The following is an 18,669-nucleotide window of genomic DNA, read 5'->3' as shown; positions in this document are numbered from 1 at the left end:
AACATTGTACGGAGAATGGAGGATGTTGCTGTTGCCCCAGAGGCTAATTTGTCATCAGACGATAGCCAAAGAACTCCGGGATTGCCATCAAGTAAATTCTATTTGTATTCGTTGTGCATTTTATGTATGACCCTCCATTAATGAGGCCTCCTGGATTACAATGGTTCTGTACAAAATTGCAGGAAATGTGGGTTCATTGCAGAAAGGTTCCAAAAATCCTGAACGGAACTGGTTCAAGAATAAGAACTTATTTAGTGTAAGACGGGTTATCAGTTATACGGAGCATTACACAAGTGCAGACGTTTGTGCCATTTACTTGTGCAGAGGTGAGAGAGTTTATTCAAGCATGTCTTCTTCTGAAAAAACATTAACTGTCTCTTTGTCCTGTCATTGGTCACATTCTAAGAATGGCAAAATCCACCCTATGTTGTTTGTTTTGCTCATCCCTGTAGTATTATATGATGTTTGCACAACGCAGTCTATGGACTACTATCTAATTTTTGTTTTATAGCCCTATTTCTTAGCCTTTGTATTTGTGTTGTGGCCGTGCAATCTGGGGTCAAAGTAGACAAAATGTATAGTAGCATCAAAAGCATTAGAAAAATGTGCAGAAATAAAAGAATAGCAAAGCACTTTGACATTGTTTTTAGCTTTGCTGATTAGATATTCCGATTTCTCTTTGTCACTTCCCCATAGCTGGAGTCTTCAGCAGAGTTGAATATTCATATAGAGTATATGTGCAGCAATATTAGTTTTTTTATCACCTCTCCTGATGCTTACTAGCAACTCACAAAAATACGGCATAGGCAGGTTTATTTACTTGGTAGGTGACTACCAAGGAATTTATTAGCTTAGGCACTGATTACATACATTAAAATTAAAATCCAGATGTACCTCAGACAGAGCCTGTTGATTATTCCAAAAAATCAAATAAATATTCAGTGTTTCAGTGAACCATGGTTCAGTTGGTTTGCAGTGTGAAAACATGGTTTCGGATGGTTTGGGCTTTCACACCAATTATAATGACTTCAGACGGCATTAAACATATAGACATTAAAACTCCAAGAGTTTAATGTTGGAATGATGATGATGTTCGTTTTTCTGGTAGTTAAAATGAAATTAAAGTGGCAACGAAGTTAACCAAATGCACGTGTTGATTTGTTTTCTCCATTAAAATGAAAAGCCAATTTTTTTATTCCAAAAATGTTTGCTAATACGACGGCCGAATTGACAACACGCCGACCTCAGTCACATGACCGTCTACATACCAATTTCAAGTAGGCCTATACAACCCAAATAAGTAATGAAAACAGGACGTATAAATTACAATGTAACTAACCAAAGACGTGAAGCTCGGTTCAGACCATCGTCCAGACTTTCAGGTGTGAATACCAAAATCCTCATAAGAAAGTCTTGCCACCCGGCAGCCATTTTTGCAACAACCCTTTGCAGTTATTTCAGGACAACAAGACCAGGACCATGGTCACTTTGACATAAATACTCCTTTGTCCAAACTTTGTACTTCTAGTGCACACAAACAGTTTCTCAACTCTTGAACTAATGCCATTCTTATTTATCTTACAGATACAGTAAATCAATATTTAAGGAATACTTCCCTCTTTGTATATTTGAAGTAACCATGTCAGTTGAAACTGTTGGGAGCGTTGACCGTGTGCTTGTGTAAATGTGACACAACTAGCTTGATGTTCAAGTGTGAAAGTATGAATGCTACTGGCTTTTTAGAGATGTGTGTCAAACAGCCAGCATGGTATTAGAGACTTTAAACCAATGGCTCTCTATATATGTCAAACATGCCCCAGGTCAAAAATTTCGAACATTAAATGTTGAGAGAATTCCAGTTAAACTATAATGTAATAATGGTTGGCACAATATCTAAATCACACGTGAGAGTGCTGCTGATCATCCCAGCTCTGGGAAGAAAAAAGTATAATGTGTATATCCCAAAATGTCAACCTATTCCTTACCCGACCAAATGTACTCAAAGGTTTTGTCTTGTTAAACAAAAATGTTTATAACCAACTTCATTTTGTTCAACAGATGAAAGCTCATCATGCATCTATGTGATAGGAGAGCTGCCAGAGCATCTGAACATATTTCAATCCCACAACATGGTCAAAATGAGATAGCGCCATTTTCAAAAGGAACATAGAACGATAAACCTTGCTAATCAGATTATTGACGTATAAATCCATGAGCTGACAAAGAAAATGGTCCGGTTACAATCAGCCGAATCCAATAGGTTTTCCCCACAATATGATATTTATGATTATTTTTTGTAACGAATCAACAGATTTAAGCGATTTGGTTCTGAAATAAAAAGTTTCACAGTGTTCGTTGACTTCATAAGCCTTTGTGGACCATCTCCAGTCTCTGTGAAGTCTCCATAAAAAAAAACAGTCTGCAGCCAGCCACCCCCCTTTCTTAACATATTGCCTCATGCAAGTCGATGTAAAAACTCTTTATATGTTTGGCACAGTTTAAATATACAGATAGCTATACAAGCAGTGCATCATGTGTAATAGACATTTCACAACAGCCACGCGAAGATCATTCAGACATTTTAGAGAATCCATGTCTTATCAAGTAGCAAAAAAAGTACATGAATGAATTTATATATTTGTTTTAATATACACACATTAGATACATCCTCATGCGCACACACACGCGCACATAACACACGCACACACTCACACACAACCTTTAAGTGCATCTTTGCATGAAGGAGACACTTATTCGAAAGAAGACTGACTTTTCTTAATCATGGCACACTTTGAGTAAGAGGGAAGCACTTTAATCTAGTCATGGTTGCCCAACATGAAGGGTGATCCTCTCAGATAATCTTAATGGAGGCTGCTATTGCTGATGTCTGAGCTTGGATGGGTCTGGCTGGATCGTTTTTCCTCTCGCCTCAAGGTGCTGATACATGATGGAAAGCTCTCTGCTTTGCATCCCCAGCAGAGTGCCACTTTCTCTGGCCCCCCCTGAGCCAGCCAAAGGCTAAAACTGGGAGGTTTCAGTGAAGGAGATTGCATCCGTCTTGTCGACGGTGAAGCCTCCATTCACGTAGGATTTCTTCTCGCACTCTTCGTCATCCAGCGTGGCTTCCAGAGCAAAGGGGTTGGCGACGTCCACGTCTGATGTCAGATCCATCCTCTCCAGTTCCCTCTTGGATAGTTTCTGGACGATACCGGCTCCGTAAGCGTCACCCAGCACGTTGATCATAGTACGAAACCGATCCCTGAAAAACACCACTCAGGATAAATCTACAGCAGAGCTCTTGTTTGAATTTAAACTTTCAAAAGTAAAATAAGATTGAGGGACTGCAGATAAACTTACAGGAGCCAATCCACAGCCACAATCAGTGTGACATCACTTGCGGGTAAACCTACAGCTGTTAAGACTATCACCATGGTGACAAGGCCAGCGTTAGGGACTCCCGCTGCTCCAATACTGGCAACCGTTGCTGTGATACTGGAACAAAATCACACTATGTCACAAATAGTTTTCCTAATGACTTGTCGAAATTAAATATCAGAGAATATTTTTAATTGGTGGCCTAAAATGTCAACAAGAAGACGAATGAAGAAACTGAGATAGAATATTACAAGCAAAAAAATTGGTACATACACAGAAATAAAAGATAATAATATAAATAACAATTGATCTTGTTATGGTCTGACACAGATTGCAGCTGTATGGAACCCCAGAGTAGTAACCAAACTGTACCTGATGGTAACAATCTGGCCCACATCTAGCGCATAGTCATTCAGCTGGGCGATGAAGATGGCAGCCACCGCCTCATAGAGTGCCGTGCCGTCCATGTTAATGGTGGCCCCCACTGGGAGGACGAAGCGTGTGATTCGCTTGTCGATGCGATTGTTCTCCTCAGCACATCGGAAGGTGACGGGTAGAGTGGCAGAGCTGGAAGACATTCATTAAACCCAGTTGGATTTGTCACTGTATGGCTTGTGGTGGCCTATGGTCACACTGTGGTTACCCTGCTGCCCTGAATCCAAGTACATAACTATTCATATGTGGTTTAAGGCAATGCATGCATGAGTGACGTTGGTGCTGAAATATATGGGATATGATTTGGCTTCAGAGGCACAATGAGGAGCTTGGAGGAGTCTGACCTTGAGGAGATCATGAGCGCTGTCACCAGGGCCTGAGCCATTCCCAGTGAGAATGTGTACGGGTTCTTCCTCACGATGACAAAGTAGATGAGTGGAAGACAGACGATACCGTGGATTGCTAGACTGTCGGGCAGAAGCACATTAACATTAGACCGTCACTGTTCACACTCCATATAATTTAGATAGATAGATTGATGATGGAGGGAGGGAGGGGGGGATGGTAGATAAGTAAGATGTCTGTTTGGATGGAATGGAGGGAGGGAGGGAGTGATTGGTAGATTGGTAGACAGATAGATAGATAGATAGATAGATAGATAGATAGATAGATAGATAGATAGATAGATAGATAGATAGATAGATAGATAGATAGATAGATAGATAGATAGATAGATAGATAGATAGATAGATAGATAGATAGATAGATAGATAGATAGATAGATAGATAGATAGATAGATAGATAGATAGATAGATAGATAGATAGATAGATAGATAGATAGATAGATAGATAGATAGATGTACCTTTAATTAATACGACTGCACTAGTGCACATGTTTTTTTGTTTTTTCACAAAGATACCTTGTAAAAAATGACTTGTTGACATGTCACATACTTTTTGGTATAAATTTAAATCATTGTTATAAGATATCAAGTTATAGTTGTGCTTTCCCCCCCCACAATTTTTTTTCAGTACAGTGCTTCAAAAGTATACATGATGGAAACTCTGAGGGTCTTGACTTAATGGGGTAAAGATTCAAAAATCAGTCGACTGAACTAACTGAATTAATGGATTATATAGAGTTCAAATGATAAATCGCTGTTTGAAAATATGAACCCGATGTCGTAACAGCCATTCAAAGCAATGGACTAACCCTGTGACCTAACCTCAGGGGATTTTTAGTGCAGTCACTTAGATTTAGAGGTGTGAGCATAGCTTTCATTACTGCATCTGCAGGCTGAGCAGTTTTAAATGTCCTAGTCCCTTATCAGCACCCACACAGAGCTCATCTTTTACTGTATCACTGGGGGGAGAATCGGCCCAAATGTCAACCATAAATCCGAATGTGTGGAACAGGCGGATACAGACAAATGGTGCAACTTACCCACTCAGCACCGTTACCATGTAAAGACCCATCTTCCTGAAGATCTCCCAATCGTCCACCTCAATGATCTTAGCAGCAATTAGGAACAGGATCCCTATTGGCATGTAGCTGGAAAAAAAAATCAAAATGTACCGTAGTTTGAATTCTGTAGGGTATAGAAGTTAATACTACAGCAAATATTTTGTGTTTGGTTTGCAGCTGAAGATACATGAATAATCAAAGACATTATCAGCAACTATTTTGATCGTTTAAAGACAAGGTGCTTACGATTCCCCTGGGATCTGGCAATTAGGTTAGATGTTAATGACAAATAAACACCCTCCGCCTCAACCTCCTCCTGTGGTTGCATTAATTTAATGTACTAAACAAAAGTTAAGGCCCTCTCTAGAGTGAGGGTTTAGTATGTCTATTCTGGGCTACTGTAGAAATGCAACATGGCGGATTGCACTGGGGATGAGCCGCTCCTCTTGATATAAAGGTCTCATTTTAAGGAAATTAAAACACAATGATTCTCAGTTTCATGTGATTATACACTAATGAAACATCAGTACAATTATAACATTTCATTTCTGCTTATGGATCTTTCTGAATCTGACAGACTGGACTTTTAATATCTGAAAAAATGTAAGTCCCAAACATTCAAAATGGGAAACCTTGCTTTTTCTTGTTATTCTATGGCTTCTATGATATAATCAATGCATTTATTGTGGTTCTCAATTTGAAAATGTCCTTTTGATTAAAAACTGACATTTTACCAGTTCACACAACTGTTGCTTGTCATGAATGGGATGTTTGTTTGGCCTGTGGTGATACTGGTTGCAGCTTTCCTTCTGAAACTGTCAAAGTCACCTGCAGTAATAGAGCTGCAGCAAGTAATGACCTGCAGCTGGAATCAATCCAACAAAAGCCTGAAACTGCATCACTGCTGCTGCGCAAAGAGCTGTTCACCTGTTCATTCAAAATTCTATAAAGCTGGACTCAGAAAACCACAAACTGGAGAATGAGTTGTAGTTAGCGTTGTCGTGAATATGCTATTGTCGTGATCAACAACTTCACTTTGATGAGTCCTAGCCGCTGCTACGGAGTGTTAAACGCCTATTTATTAAAAGTTTATAAAAAAGTAAATATAAAGGGTTATTAAAAATATATAGTCCCTTTAATAACCCTTTAATTGATGCTTGCTGTCAGTATTGTATGCAATTTGCCCTTGAGCACCACATTATATACCTCATTCTTTTACACATACCACATAATTATATGGACCAATTTCATAGTTGCTTCATTCAGTGCATCGAAAAATTCCAGGAGGATCCGTCCCTTTTCACCCATCTTCCCGATGACGAGGCCAAAGGCGACGCAGAACACGATAAGCCCCAACACGTTGATTCCGTCCGAATATGCCCCAATGATTTTATAGTTCTTGGTGATATTCTGCAGAGAGAGGAAACAAGGAGGGGATTCATTCAGTTGGCCAAGACCAGGCCAGGAAGCTGCTCTCACAGCCACATTAGTTCACTCCAAAGACCCATTGATACCCTGTGCAAATGTTTCCTCAGCCCACTGACCCGTGGGTACTTATGGCTCATTATTGGGCCTTGCGATGCATTCAGAGCAGACGCTGGTTGCCAGGTGCAGAAACATGAAACGTAATGCGGAACCGATGCATCAACAAGGACATACTGTTGTCAGGTAAAGATCAAAACTCTAACAGTCCTGTTAATGGATGTTCCCAACATAATACACCAGAGAGCTCTGGTATAAATGTACCTTTGCTTGCTTGACAAGTAAGACGATGCATCGGTAGCATTAAGGTTTACAGTGACGGCTGTTGTTGAACAGAGTAGAGCAGTGTGAGCACTCACCTCTACTGCCTCCATGACGGAAGTCGTGAGAGCTGGAATACTGGTTGGGTCAGGTGAAACTTTCGGAGGTTCCAGCTCTTTGCGTTTCGTCTTGTACTGGTGTAATTGGTCACATTTTGCCATATTAGATTCACATTCACATGGTGTCATATTGTAAAGTCTGACATAGTTTTTAAAAGACATTTGAAACATATACATAGGACGGAATGGGAACGAGTGGCGGATGCACCTGCCTCTTACCTGCTGAAAACAAGCCTGTACTAGATTTTCTGGAAACATGTTTCTGTAAATGAAAAAGGGAGGATTTTCAGGTGAATGAAGAACACAAAAGGTACTGATGTGTACTTCAAATATTCCTTGTTACATTAATCACTCTAACGACTCATCATGCAAGTCAGAATCCAGGAAGAACCTAAATTCTTCTGAGGCAGTGGAGCTAAGACATCTGTCTTTTGCGGAGGGAAAGCAAGATTTTGTTAACAAAAAGTACTAGATTACATTAAATTACCTTTTTATTCAAGAACTAAAGGTTGAATATATCAGGAAAATGAAATATTAATATCATGTTAATTATACACATATTATAATATCTCTTAAATATTCTAGCACATCCCAAATCTTTTAAATTAATATTTAAAAGTTACTTTCTAGTTTAACAATATTAAAGATGTATATCTTAGGCGTGTTTGTGTGTGTGTGTGTGTGTGAAAGACTTCAAATTTATCACTTCTTCAAGAGCCTTCACATTTGATGTGTTCAGCTAAATGGAACTCAAGATGACTGTTGAAATTTGTACATTTGTATGATTGGTTGTTTTCAAGGATGGAGGTGCATTGGGATTCAGTCTAGTGACAGTGAGGTCACCTGATGAGGTCCAAGAGTGTGTCCACTGTGGTTACATTGGGTGTGGTCCCGGCTCTGTCAATGTGATCCGCTGTCTGCGATACTCCTGGTTTGATCGTCATCACCAAAATAATTCCTGCAATGGATGCCACCACAATGGGTTTTCAGATCAGAGCAGGAACCGACACAAATGTTCCAACAGTATCACTATCATCCTCCACTTTGACATAACAGCATTTGATTGACCTCTTAACTGAGCTCACCGAGAATAACTGCAATGATGGTTGTTGAGAAGTAATAGATAACGGCTCGCAGTCCGATCTTTCCTGATACCTCAGAGTCCAGCGCTGCTACACCTGTGCACAAAAAGCACAATGGTTACTTCACATCCATAACAAAGGTTCAGCCATACCACCGACTTTCCAAATATTAGTTTTCCACTTCAACCAGACTTCATTTCATTGGGTGATGAGAACATTGAAAAAAATGGTATGCGTAGAGACAACACTGTAATAATACATCCTGAGGCCTAATCAAGAACTTTGTAAAGACACTTTACAAAAATCTAAGGAGATGGGTGGTCTAGCCCTCCCCAGCTTCTTACTCTATTACTGGGCAACAAACATTAGAGCCATATTACACTGCTGCTGCTCCAATGACCAACCCCCACCCTGGCTACAGATTGAAGAGGCCTCATGTGGTTCATCATCTTTGATGTCCCTCTTGTGCTTCCCCACAACTACTTCAGCATATGTGCACTCAGACAGTGTTGTTGTGAAAAAAGTCTTAAAATCTGGACACAATTTAAACAACATTTTACATTGCAATCAGTACCTGGTCTGGCTCCTGTTTACTCTAATCCCCTGTTCCCTCCATCCATTATGGATAATGCTTTCTTAATCTGGAGAGACAAAGGAATTTTATCCCTCAACCATCTTTACATTGATGGGAAATTTGCTTCCTTTGGTCAGCTAGCACAGGCTTATAGCCTACCTTCAACTCACTTTTTCAGGTATTTGCAGTTAAAAGATTTTGTACGTAACTGCTTTCCCAATTTTCCCATTATACCGTCTCCCACGCTTATAGACACCATCCTTAAAATGAACCCTTACCGGAAAGGTACCATATCAAGGATTTACTACACTCTTCTTGCGCACCAATCCTCAACCTCTGATGCCCTGCGTACTGCATGGTCGTCGGATCTTAATATAGAGATAGACCCTGCGGTATGGGAGCATGCTTTGAAATGGGTCCACTCATCCTCTGTCTGTGCCCGGCATGGAGTCTTACAATGTAAAGTAGTCCACAGGATCCATTGGTCCAAGAGTAAACTGGCTCGCATATTCCCAGACGTAGACCCACGCTGTGACAGGTGCCATTTAGGTCCGGCCAGTCTTGGCCACATGTTCTGGGCTTGTCCTGTACTTGCGCCGTTTTGGAAGGGTGTCTTTGACACTCTTTCAGCCGTCACTTCTACCAATGTCTGTCCTTCACCATTACTTGCCCTGTTTGGTGTCTTACCTTTTGGGAACTCACTACCATCTTACTTCTGTGAACTTGTGGCCTTTCTCTCACTTTTAGCGAGGCGTGTTATCTTGCTACATTGGAAGAACTCCTACCCCCCATCCCACTCTCAATGGCTTAAAGATGCCCTTCATTTTAAGACATTAGAAAAAATTAAGTACTCTTTGCGTGGCACCTCTACTAAGTTCTGTAAGGTCTGGGAACCCTTCTTAGATCATGTCAGGTCTACCCAACTAGATATGGCCACCATTGATTGATTCGCCCCAACAATGCACCACGCCTTGTTTTAACTATCCTTATCGGTAGCACATATTAGCAGCATGCAGCATTATTATTTTTGTATATATTTATTATTTATTTTATTTTATATATATATATATTTTTTTTTTCCCTTGTATTATTTATTGCAATGTATATGTTTTTGTCTTCCTTTTTTATATTCTTTACATTGCTCAATTAATGCAAGTGGATGTGCTTATGTGTGTGTGTGAGTGGATGTGAGTTAGAGAGCTGAAAGGTAGAGAAGGTGGGATAGTAAGAATGAGCATAAGCATATGTTTCTACAATATTTCCTGCCACTGCAAGCATCTAACAGCCAATTGTTGTTGTTTTTTATTTGCTTTCATGATTTTCTTTTCTGTTTGTGTATCAAATTGCTTTAGTTGTATATTTGTTTTGGGAAGGGGGTGGGGGGGGCTGTAATGTACATTAAGTCTTGTTTTTGAAAAAAATCTTTACAAATAAATCATATATATAAAAAAAAAAAAAAGAACTGGAAACAAAGATACGAGAGGGTTAAATAAATAAGTGAAAACAAAATGAATATTTAGAATGGTTTTAAGAGAGAAGGTAATATCAATTCTCTGTCTCAAACTTTGCCCTGGAAAATATCTAAGAAAACGAGCTGGGGTGAGGAGAAGAGTGAAGATGGGGCAAGGCTGCTCAGTGACATCAAAACCTGTTGTAAAATAACTTCTCAACACCACGTTTAACCAGTGAAATGAGGCGAGCAAAGGTAAAATGTGCTCATATTTGATAGTCCTGATTCCTATGAGAACCTTAGCTGCAGTACAAGTTAATCGGCAGTTGATAGATTTCTAAGGCAGTCTTCCAAATAACAAGCTACTGTCACAAATTCACCTTCCTATTAATGTTTCTACTTGTCAGATTTCCAATTACTAATCCCTGTGTCGTTTCAGAGTCAGCCACTCCTCTCCTGCTCTGCACATCCACACTGGCTCCACCCACATACGCACCTGTCTCTAATCGACTCATTAGTTACCACCTGTATATCTGCCTGCCAGTTTCCTTTGTCCTCTGCCAGATTGTTAGTGTTTCGTACCTTACCTTCCAGCGTTTACCTACCTTACTCATCGCCTGCCTGACCTCCTTGTTATCTACCTGCCTGTTCTCTGGACCTCTCTCTCGCCTGCTCCCTGTCGGACATTGTTTGCCTTTGGACTGACCACCTGGCTCCTGACCTTGGCTCTGTTTTCTGGATTCCCCTGTCGCCTACTCCCTACTGGTTCTGTTTGCTTCGGACTGTCTGCCTGGATCCTGACCTCTGCTTCGTAATAAAACCAAGAACTTTGCTTAATCCTAGTCTGCTTCTGTGTCGTTGCTATTGGGTCCACGCCTGCCATTTCTGCCGGCCCTGACAGCTACAGTGATAAAGATGGCTGACAAAAGCAGGATTGAGTATTACTGCATCACTGTATGAAATAAATAGTCTAATTTTGGCCATATTCTTAATTTGAGCTTCAATGATGGTGATTTAATTGAAATATTTAGAAAAGTTCTTGCGTCATGGCTGTGCTAGAAACCCAGGAAAACTAAGATCTGGCTCAAAATATCACTCTGACCTTTGGGTCATAGCACCATTGTTTAGCATTTACATGTTAGTGGACCTCCAAGATCTAATTTGTGAGTGAGGTCAGTTGGAGTTATGGATAAGTAGAGTTGTGTACCATCTGCATAGAAATGGAACAAAATATTGGAGTTGCAGATAACTTGAGCCAGTGGTCGCATGTAGATCAGGGGTGGGCAAACATTTTGATACGCGGGCCACAATGTGTTCTAAAATTTGACAGAGGGGCCGGGCCAGGAACAGATGGATGGAGTGTTTTTGTGAACTAATATAAATGACATGGAAAAATCATTACATGAAAGGATTTGGCCTTTACCAAGTAGCAAAGCACTTATTTGCAAGGCCATTTAACAAAAACTCGCCTTCAGAGAAAGGCTTGCTAGCCTTTGCTATTTCGAATGCCCCCCAAAAAACATGCCTTGGTAGATGACTCTTTGATCGCAGTTTGTCTGTGAAAAAAAATGTTGCTCAGTCTGTAAATTAGTCGCCAACCTCTGAGCTGCAGCCAACCGTTCTTGCGTTGACTGCTTGCTAGCGTAGTTAGCATGCTTCGTAGCAAAGTGACAGCTGATGTTGTACTCCATGAAAACTCGACATATCAGGCATACAGCCTTCGATTGGACTTCAGTGAAAAAGTATTTTGTTGTCGACTCTGTGTTAAACACTCTGCACTCATTGTCCACTATTCGTTTCCTTGATCCTCTCATTTTACAGAAGGGCTCACAGGGTAAAAGGAAAAAGTAAAGGGACATCATGTGCCTTTTCAAGCCCTATACACCGCACTCCCGGGCAAATTTAATTTAGCTGACGCTTTTATCCAAAGCGACTTACAATAAGTGCATTCAACCCTGAGGGTTCAAACCCAGAACAAGAATCAAGAAAGTACAATTTCTTCAAAAATAAAGCAAAACTACAAAGTGCTATAAGTACGTGCCATTTAAGTGCTACTAAATTGTTAGTTTAAAAAAAAAAAAAAAAAATTCTATTTTTTTTCTTTTTCTTTAATTCTTTTTTTTTTTTAATTATTTGGACAAGTTTGGCTGGCCGGATTAAAAAGCCCAATGGGCCGTATACAGCCCGCGGGCCGTACTTTGCCCATGTCTGATGTAGATGGTGATCAGTGAAGAACCAAGAATTGAACCAAGAGTAGGGCTGCTCGATTATGGAAAAAATCATAATCACGATTATTTTGGACAAAAACTAAATCACGATTATTCAAACGATTATTAATATGTGCCCTTATTTTTTAAATGACTAACCGGAAGTACTAGTCACTTCCGGTTCCGGTAAACACCGATTACGGCTGCGTGTCTTATTCCTCCGTGAAACCATGCAGGATATCGGTGCCCGGTTATTCAAACCCTTAATGATGGCAACATTAACACTCTCCATAAAAACACTTTGTAACTGAGAACTTTGAAATTTCCTCTCATTATTAAATGTCCCCATCTGCCCCCCCCACTACAAGCACACACAGAGAGAGAGAGAGAAAGAGGGGTGGGGGGGGGCTATGAGGACCATCATCATTTACCCCCGAACCCCGACATTTAACGGGTTCCATACAACAACAAGCGTAGAATCGCGAGCTGACCCTACACTGTGTGGTGCTGCTCGTCGGATTCAAAGAGTCGATCAGACGGCGCTGCCCTCCCTCTGCCATTTTCCACTCGCACTGTTTTTTAAAAACCTCCAACAACAGTCACCAGGAGGATCTTCTTCTGAGAGACAGAACCAAAGTGCTGATCTCACCTACATTGTCTAGCAATACAAATAATTGGGATTTACAACGAGTTAATCTTTAATCTCTCTGACAATTCATTGACAAATTGTTTAGTCATTAACATGTGAATCACGAGTTCCCAGAGCCCAGAGGGACATTCTTCAAATAGTTGTTGTTTCCCTTTTCACGGTATGATCATATCAAACAAAGGAAAGCAGCAAATTCTTCAGCATTTTAGCCTTTTCACTTGAAAAAACAACCTAGACCACTGATACTGATCAAATATCAAAACCATCTCAGCATTGGGTTTCATTCCATTGTTGCTTTAATCCTATGGCCAAACAGGGACTGACAAATCTGCCATAACGTGGATTACAATCAATGACAATATTTTTGAAAAGAGACCCTCTCTACACCTAAGAATAGGCCTAAAACCTTTCTTTTTGGTAAAGCTTATAGTGACAGTTGCTTCAGGTCTGTCTTGGACCAGCTCTTGGTTATGCTGCTATAGGCTTGTCAGGGGACACATGACACATGGGTAAAGGGCAGAGGATGTCACACCTTGTGAAGCCGTTGTTAAGGGGCAAATTGTTGTTTGTGAATATGGGCTGTACAAATAAAAAAATATATTGTTTGATTGAAAGTCAAATGCACACATTCCCACCATTCACCACCCTGATGTCAACACTCCACTCTGCTAAATAAGGGCACTAGAAACCTCAAAAGTATGTATTTGTAAATGGACACTTTCGTCTATTACTATTATTATCATTTCAAGACTTTCTTTTGCTAATGCAGTAATCATATTATAAGTTACCTGTTATCATGCTCGAAATGATGAGAGGGAGGATGACCAGCTTCAGCATTCGCATTAGGATCTCCCCTGGGAAGCCGAAGTACTGCTTGTGGAGCTGGGAGAGCGACGCATACTCTCTGACCACGACCCCCAAACTGATCCCTGAAAGATCAGGAGAAAAGATAAGGTTAAAGATGAAGAAAAAAAGACAGAACAAACATTGGGTCAGTGGTGTTTTATCATATGGAGTTTACGAGGCACAAATCACATTAATGTAAATCAGGCATGCTATATTTTCCAGTTATAAATGCCACATATATACCTCGTAGTGATGCACTGCAAGACACAATCTGTGTTATCACGCATAACAGACCCCCTACTGTTGGGCTGCTTGTAAAAGACTGGGATGACACAGCAAATTGGAGCTGGATGACACAAACACATTTATTCAGGAAAACATGACCCAGTATAACTGACTCGTAACTCACACAATATTGTATCTGACTCCGGATTCTTCACAGGCCGAGCAGCTCAGTCCTTCTGCGCCACTGACTTTCGGACAGTCCTTTAATATTCTAATAACAATACTCATGCTTCTGGCTGTAATATCAAATGTTCATTTTTTTTAATGAATTTTTGCTGACACGTCCTCACCATTGATGAGCCCTAAGGAACGAGAGGTTTAGAGGTTTTGCATCTCTGTATATATCTAGACTAATTGTTGTGGTTTTAAATGTCTTCGTATTGGTTCTTTTGAATTTGTTTTGGTGTGGTTTTGTGTCATTTTGTTTGTTATTCTGAGGCTTTTGTGGGTTTTTGTAGCAATCCCAATCACCCTTTTTTAATTTTTCTAAGAACAAATAAAATCACTAAATCGCTACCCCTCACTTAACTAGCCAATCATGGAGGACACACAGTTTCCCTTTTCTATCCATGCTGTGCTGGTGCCTCATCGAGAACCGATTCCACACCTTGGCTTTTCAAATCTGTGGGTCAGAAAGTCAGAACCACTGACGTCGGAGGCTATTGGCGCGGCCACCGCAACACATTATTTGTCATTTTGAGAAAACGCAACTTTTAATGACTTATTAAGGTAGCACATATACATATGAAATATAGAACTTAGTACTTTTCTTGTTTGGTTGCTCAGCTGCAGGTGGAGGGGATTGAGCTAAAATCAAGGACAGTGAGCCTGAAGACATTTGGGATGTTTGGAGAAACTGCTTAGTCAAGAGGACAAAATCATGACCTTTGAATGTAATACTTTTTCATTTCTTATTACCAGGAAGAAGCAGAAACAATTTATAGTAATGCAATAAAATATGCCCTTCAATAAACTGATTTATAGCCTGATAAACCAAACAACCAGGAAGAAGTTAATTTTAAGCGTGACTTCATCAAGGTAACTGAACAACAAGGGATGAGAGACTTGCTGCTGTGTGACATTTATAGTTTGTTTTTGTTTTTCTCTCAAAAAGTTGTGATGTACAGAGCAGATATATGTGTAGCAGAAATTAAAGTGTTTATTTATACATAACTACATTAATCTCACACATAAATAAAATGAAGACCGCTAAAAATCACAAAGACCACAACTCATAGAAATATAAATAAATCAGCTAGCCGAGTCCCGTCCAAAGATCAAAAACTTCAGACACCCACTGACGTCTACACAGCTCAGTGATTAACAAATGATCTCCTGTGCTTCAATGAAACACAAACAAAACATGATAAAAACACGATTGGTGAGTTCAATGCTGGGTCTGTTTTTTTAGGGGGAAAAGCAAATCCCTGCTTATTCCAGTGACTTTCTGGAGGCAGGTTGTCACGGTGACGCTGACCAGTTTGATACCACAGAGATTGTACAGAGAATAAAATGCGCTCATAGAGCCAATCCATGGCTTATGTCAGTCTGTTCACTTTACATATTCTGTTGTATAGAGTATTTCTCGGCCATTTATGTGTTTTAGACCTTTTATATTCCCTTGCATTTATATATTACTTTCCTAAAGTCACATTTTTTTTGATGTTGCTCTTTGCTGCTACTTCACAGTTGTGGGACTAATAAATATATTATCTTATGTTATCTTATCTGAAAAACGGCACCAAAAAAAGCTTGCAACTAATTGGTTGATTTCACATTTTTGGTTTGTGTTTGCAAATGACAAAAATTATCTATATCAGAGTCTCAGGTGAGAACGGCCCCTTGGTTGTTGGCAAGGAGGTTTTGAGCTAATTTGCTGTGTACCTTTGGGTGCTGTTGGGTTGTCCAACAGGTAAACTGGTAAATGAATCAAGTCTGTGAAAGCCTGCTAGGATTAGCTCCAGCCCCCCTCAAAGGATGAACGGTATAACTGATGGATCGGTGAGTTGAAGTGATATTGGTTGCTGTTTATTCGACCTTTGGAAAGAGCCAGGTTAGCTTTTTAATGCATGTCACTAACTTATATTCTGACCTCATTTCTATCTATACGACTGAAGTGCACCTCCTGTCCTCATGATCCTGCTGAGCACCCACTACAATTACCATTTGTTTTACTAGAACTTGTGTTTTGTTCTCTCTCTCTCTTTCTGTCTTGTCCTTCATCTCTCAACCCAACCGGTCGAGTCAGACACCCCCTGGAGCAAAAAACCCTTTTCCTCACCACCAGCATATGCGAGGATGTTAACGGTTGGAATGATTTCTCTCTATAAATCTTATAATGAAGTACAGCCTACACCCGAGATAACTTTGATCGGGATTTGAAACTATAAGAAAAATTAACTTCACTTGCTGAAAACATGTTCACCATTCCCCCCTGTGTCTTACCAGGCAAACTATGTGATTACAGCTCTGTACTTAGCCGACTGTCAGTGACTTAGATATCCATCCTCAGGTCTCCCTCCCTGAATAATCTTTTAATTATTAAATCTGAACTTGTTCAGTAACGTAGGGAGGTACGAACATTTAACAGAGAACGTAGAGCAGAGTCAAAACACAAAATCTAACAACTGGTTTAGAAACATTTGAACCCTTTTCGAGCCTAGATTTTTGAAGATTGTACCTTCAGATTGTATGTCGTCCATGCACTGTGCCTCCTCAGTGCTGTGACTCCTAGCACAGACCCAGCAATCAGCTGTCACCTCAGTCTGGTCACGTTTGACTGAGACACGTCCAGACACACAGGAGAACACAGCTCTCTGCCCCTGGAGGACAGAGGCTGTGTCTCCATTAACATTCACTCCGTACTCATCCTCCTTTCTCTCGTGAATCACAAAGATGAAACATCAGACATGGGGCTGGATTCCTGAACACACATGTCACATTTCTGTTGCTGCTCAGTCAAGCAGCACAAATCTGATGCAAAAAACAAAGCAGGTTTATTTCCACAGTGACAGCAGCAGAAGGCAAGGTTGAATGGTAAATCAAAGAGGGTGGGACGGATGTGTGAACAGCAATGAAGATAAGTAGAAAAATGGCACCAGTGAGGGTGAAAGTGTCTCATTCTCTCAGCACACATGAGCAGACATTAAGGGGCTTCCACGTACCGAGCAGCACTGATAAAACCGTGGCAATCAGAAGCCAATTCCTCTTCAGCAAGCCTTTGAAATTCACGCCTCGCCGCTCTTTGTTGCCCATCATGTCCATGGTGTTGCGTTTGCTCCAAAGAGGGAATAGACAACAATGGACCCTGCAGAGACACAAAAGGCTCCTGCAGCCGGGTTGTCAGATGCAGGCGAGGAAGGGAGGGATGGAGGAGCAGCTGCGTTGCTACAGCAAAGGATGCAGCCGTCAGACGCTGCTGATGGCCAGCACTGGTGTGAGGGAGGGAGGGAGGGAGGGAGAGTGTGGAGAGAGAGTAAGGAAAGGTGGGAGGGAGGGAGACAGTCGCCTTCTCCCTCCACCACCCTTCCCCCACACAAGGTGTCTTTGACATTTCCCTCTCAGTGGTGAGAAGGGGTTGGGAATAAAAAATTTAAAAAAGAATCATAGCAATTTGCCCCGAAACAATCCAGGAATCATCAAAGTCCTTTACATGGACTTTACATGATGACATCCCCCACCCACCCTAGTTGCCCCCCACCAGAGTGAAAAGGGGATATGCTCATTAATATCATGGAGGGATTTCCGAATGAGCCCGCTGCAGGTACAGGCTGAAGGCTCCTTCAACAAGCCACTTTTCTTCATGTTTTTGATTGGTTATTGCAAAATAACTACATAACAGGGCAGCACTGGCCCCAGCCGAACTCTAACTGGCCCCTGAAAAGCCCCTGTCCTATATAAACCTGTCACTTACTCACCACACTCACAATAAATATGACAATTTGTCAAGAATTTCTAAGCTTTTTAAAGTAAGCAATGTGCTATATCAAGGGACAACTTTCAAAATATATGTCATGATGTGTGGCTTTGCTCAAAGCTATAGAGAAAACAGTTAACAAGAGATGAGCTAAATGTGCACCTTTGTGAATCAAGAATTGAGCATGGATTTTGTACGTATAATTGGCCCCTCTGTGTAAATTGTGGCCCCTTTTTGTTCACTGATTTTGAAAAATCCTAGATCCGCCACTGCTAACGACCACAGAGACCAGCCTGGTACCACTTCACGGTGTATGAACCACATATATATATTTATTTTTCTGGTTCTCATGTATCATTTCATGCATCTTAATATACAAGTGCATTCGATTTATAATAACACAGGATTTGAAAAAGCGACCACTGTCACACTGACTGGCTAATCTTAACACGGGGTGTGATGTCATATAATGACTAAATCCAAGTTATGTAGCTTTTCCTGCTCAAAGTCTGTTTTGGTCAG

General features: G+C 40.6%; 1 protein-coding gene across 1 annotated transcript; it reads right to left on the bottom strand.

Moving 5' to 3' along the window:
• Window positions 1-811: 811 nt before the first annotated feature.
• On the bottom strand, window positions 812-17,649 carry slc1a1 (solute carrier family 1 member 1). The gene is made up of 12 exons (XM_061066182.1): window positions 17,396-17,649; window positions 13,889-14,029; window positions 8,224-8,316; window positions 7,982-8,096; window positions 7,358-7,400; window positions 7,118-7,213; window positions 6,502-6,686; window positions 5,256-5,363; window positions 4,155-4,277; window positions 3,748-3,942; window positions 3,358-3,492; window positions 812-3,259 (listed from the first exon to the last, which is right to left on the bottom strand). The coding sequence occupies exons 1-12, from the start codon at window positions 17,493-17,495 to the stop codon at window positions 3,019-3,021; spliced, it is 1,575 nt and encodes a 524-aa protein (XP_060922165.1). The 5' UTR covers window positions 17,496-17,649; the 3' UTR covers window positions 812-3,018.
• Window positions 17,650-18,669: the final 1,020 nt, after the last annotated feature.

This window comes from Limanda limanda, chromosome 22 (assembly GCF_963576545.1).
Source record: "Limanda limanda chromosome 22, fLimLim1.1, whole genome shotgun sequence".
Taxonomy (NCBI): domain Eukaryota; kingdom Metazoa; phylum Chordata; class Actinopteri; order Pleuronectiformes; family Pleuronectidae; genus Limanda; species Limanda limanda.
The sequence above is the reverse complement of the archived record's forward strand: the minus strand, read 5'-3'. Positions and strand labels throughout refer to the sequence as shown.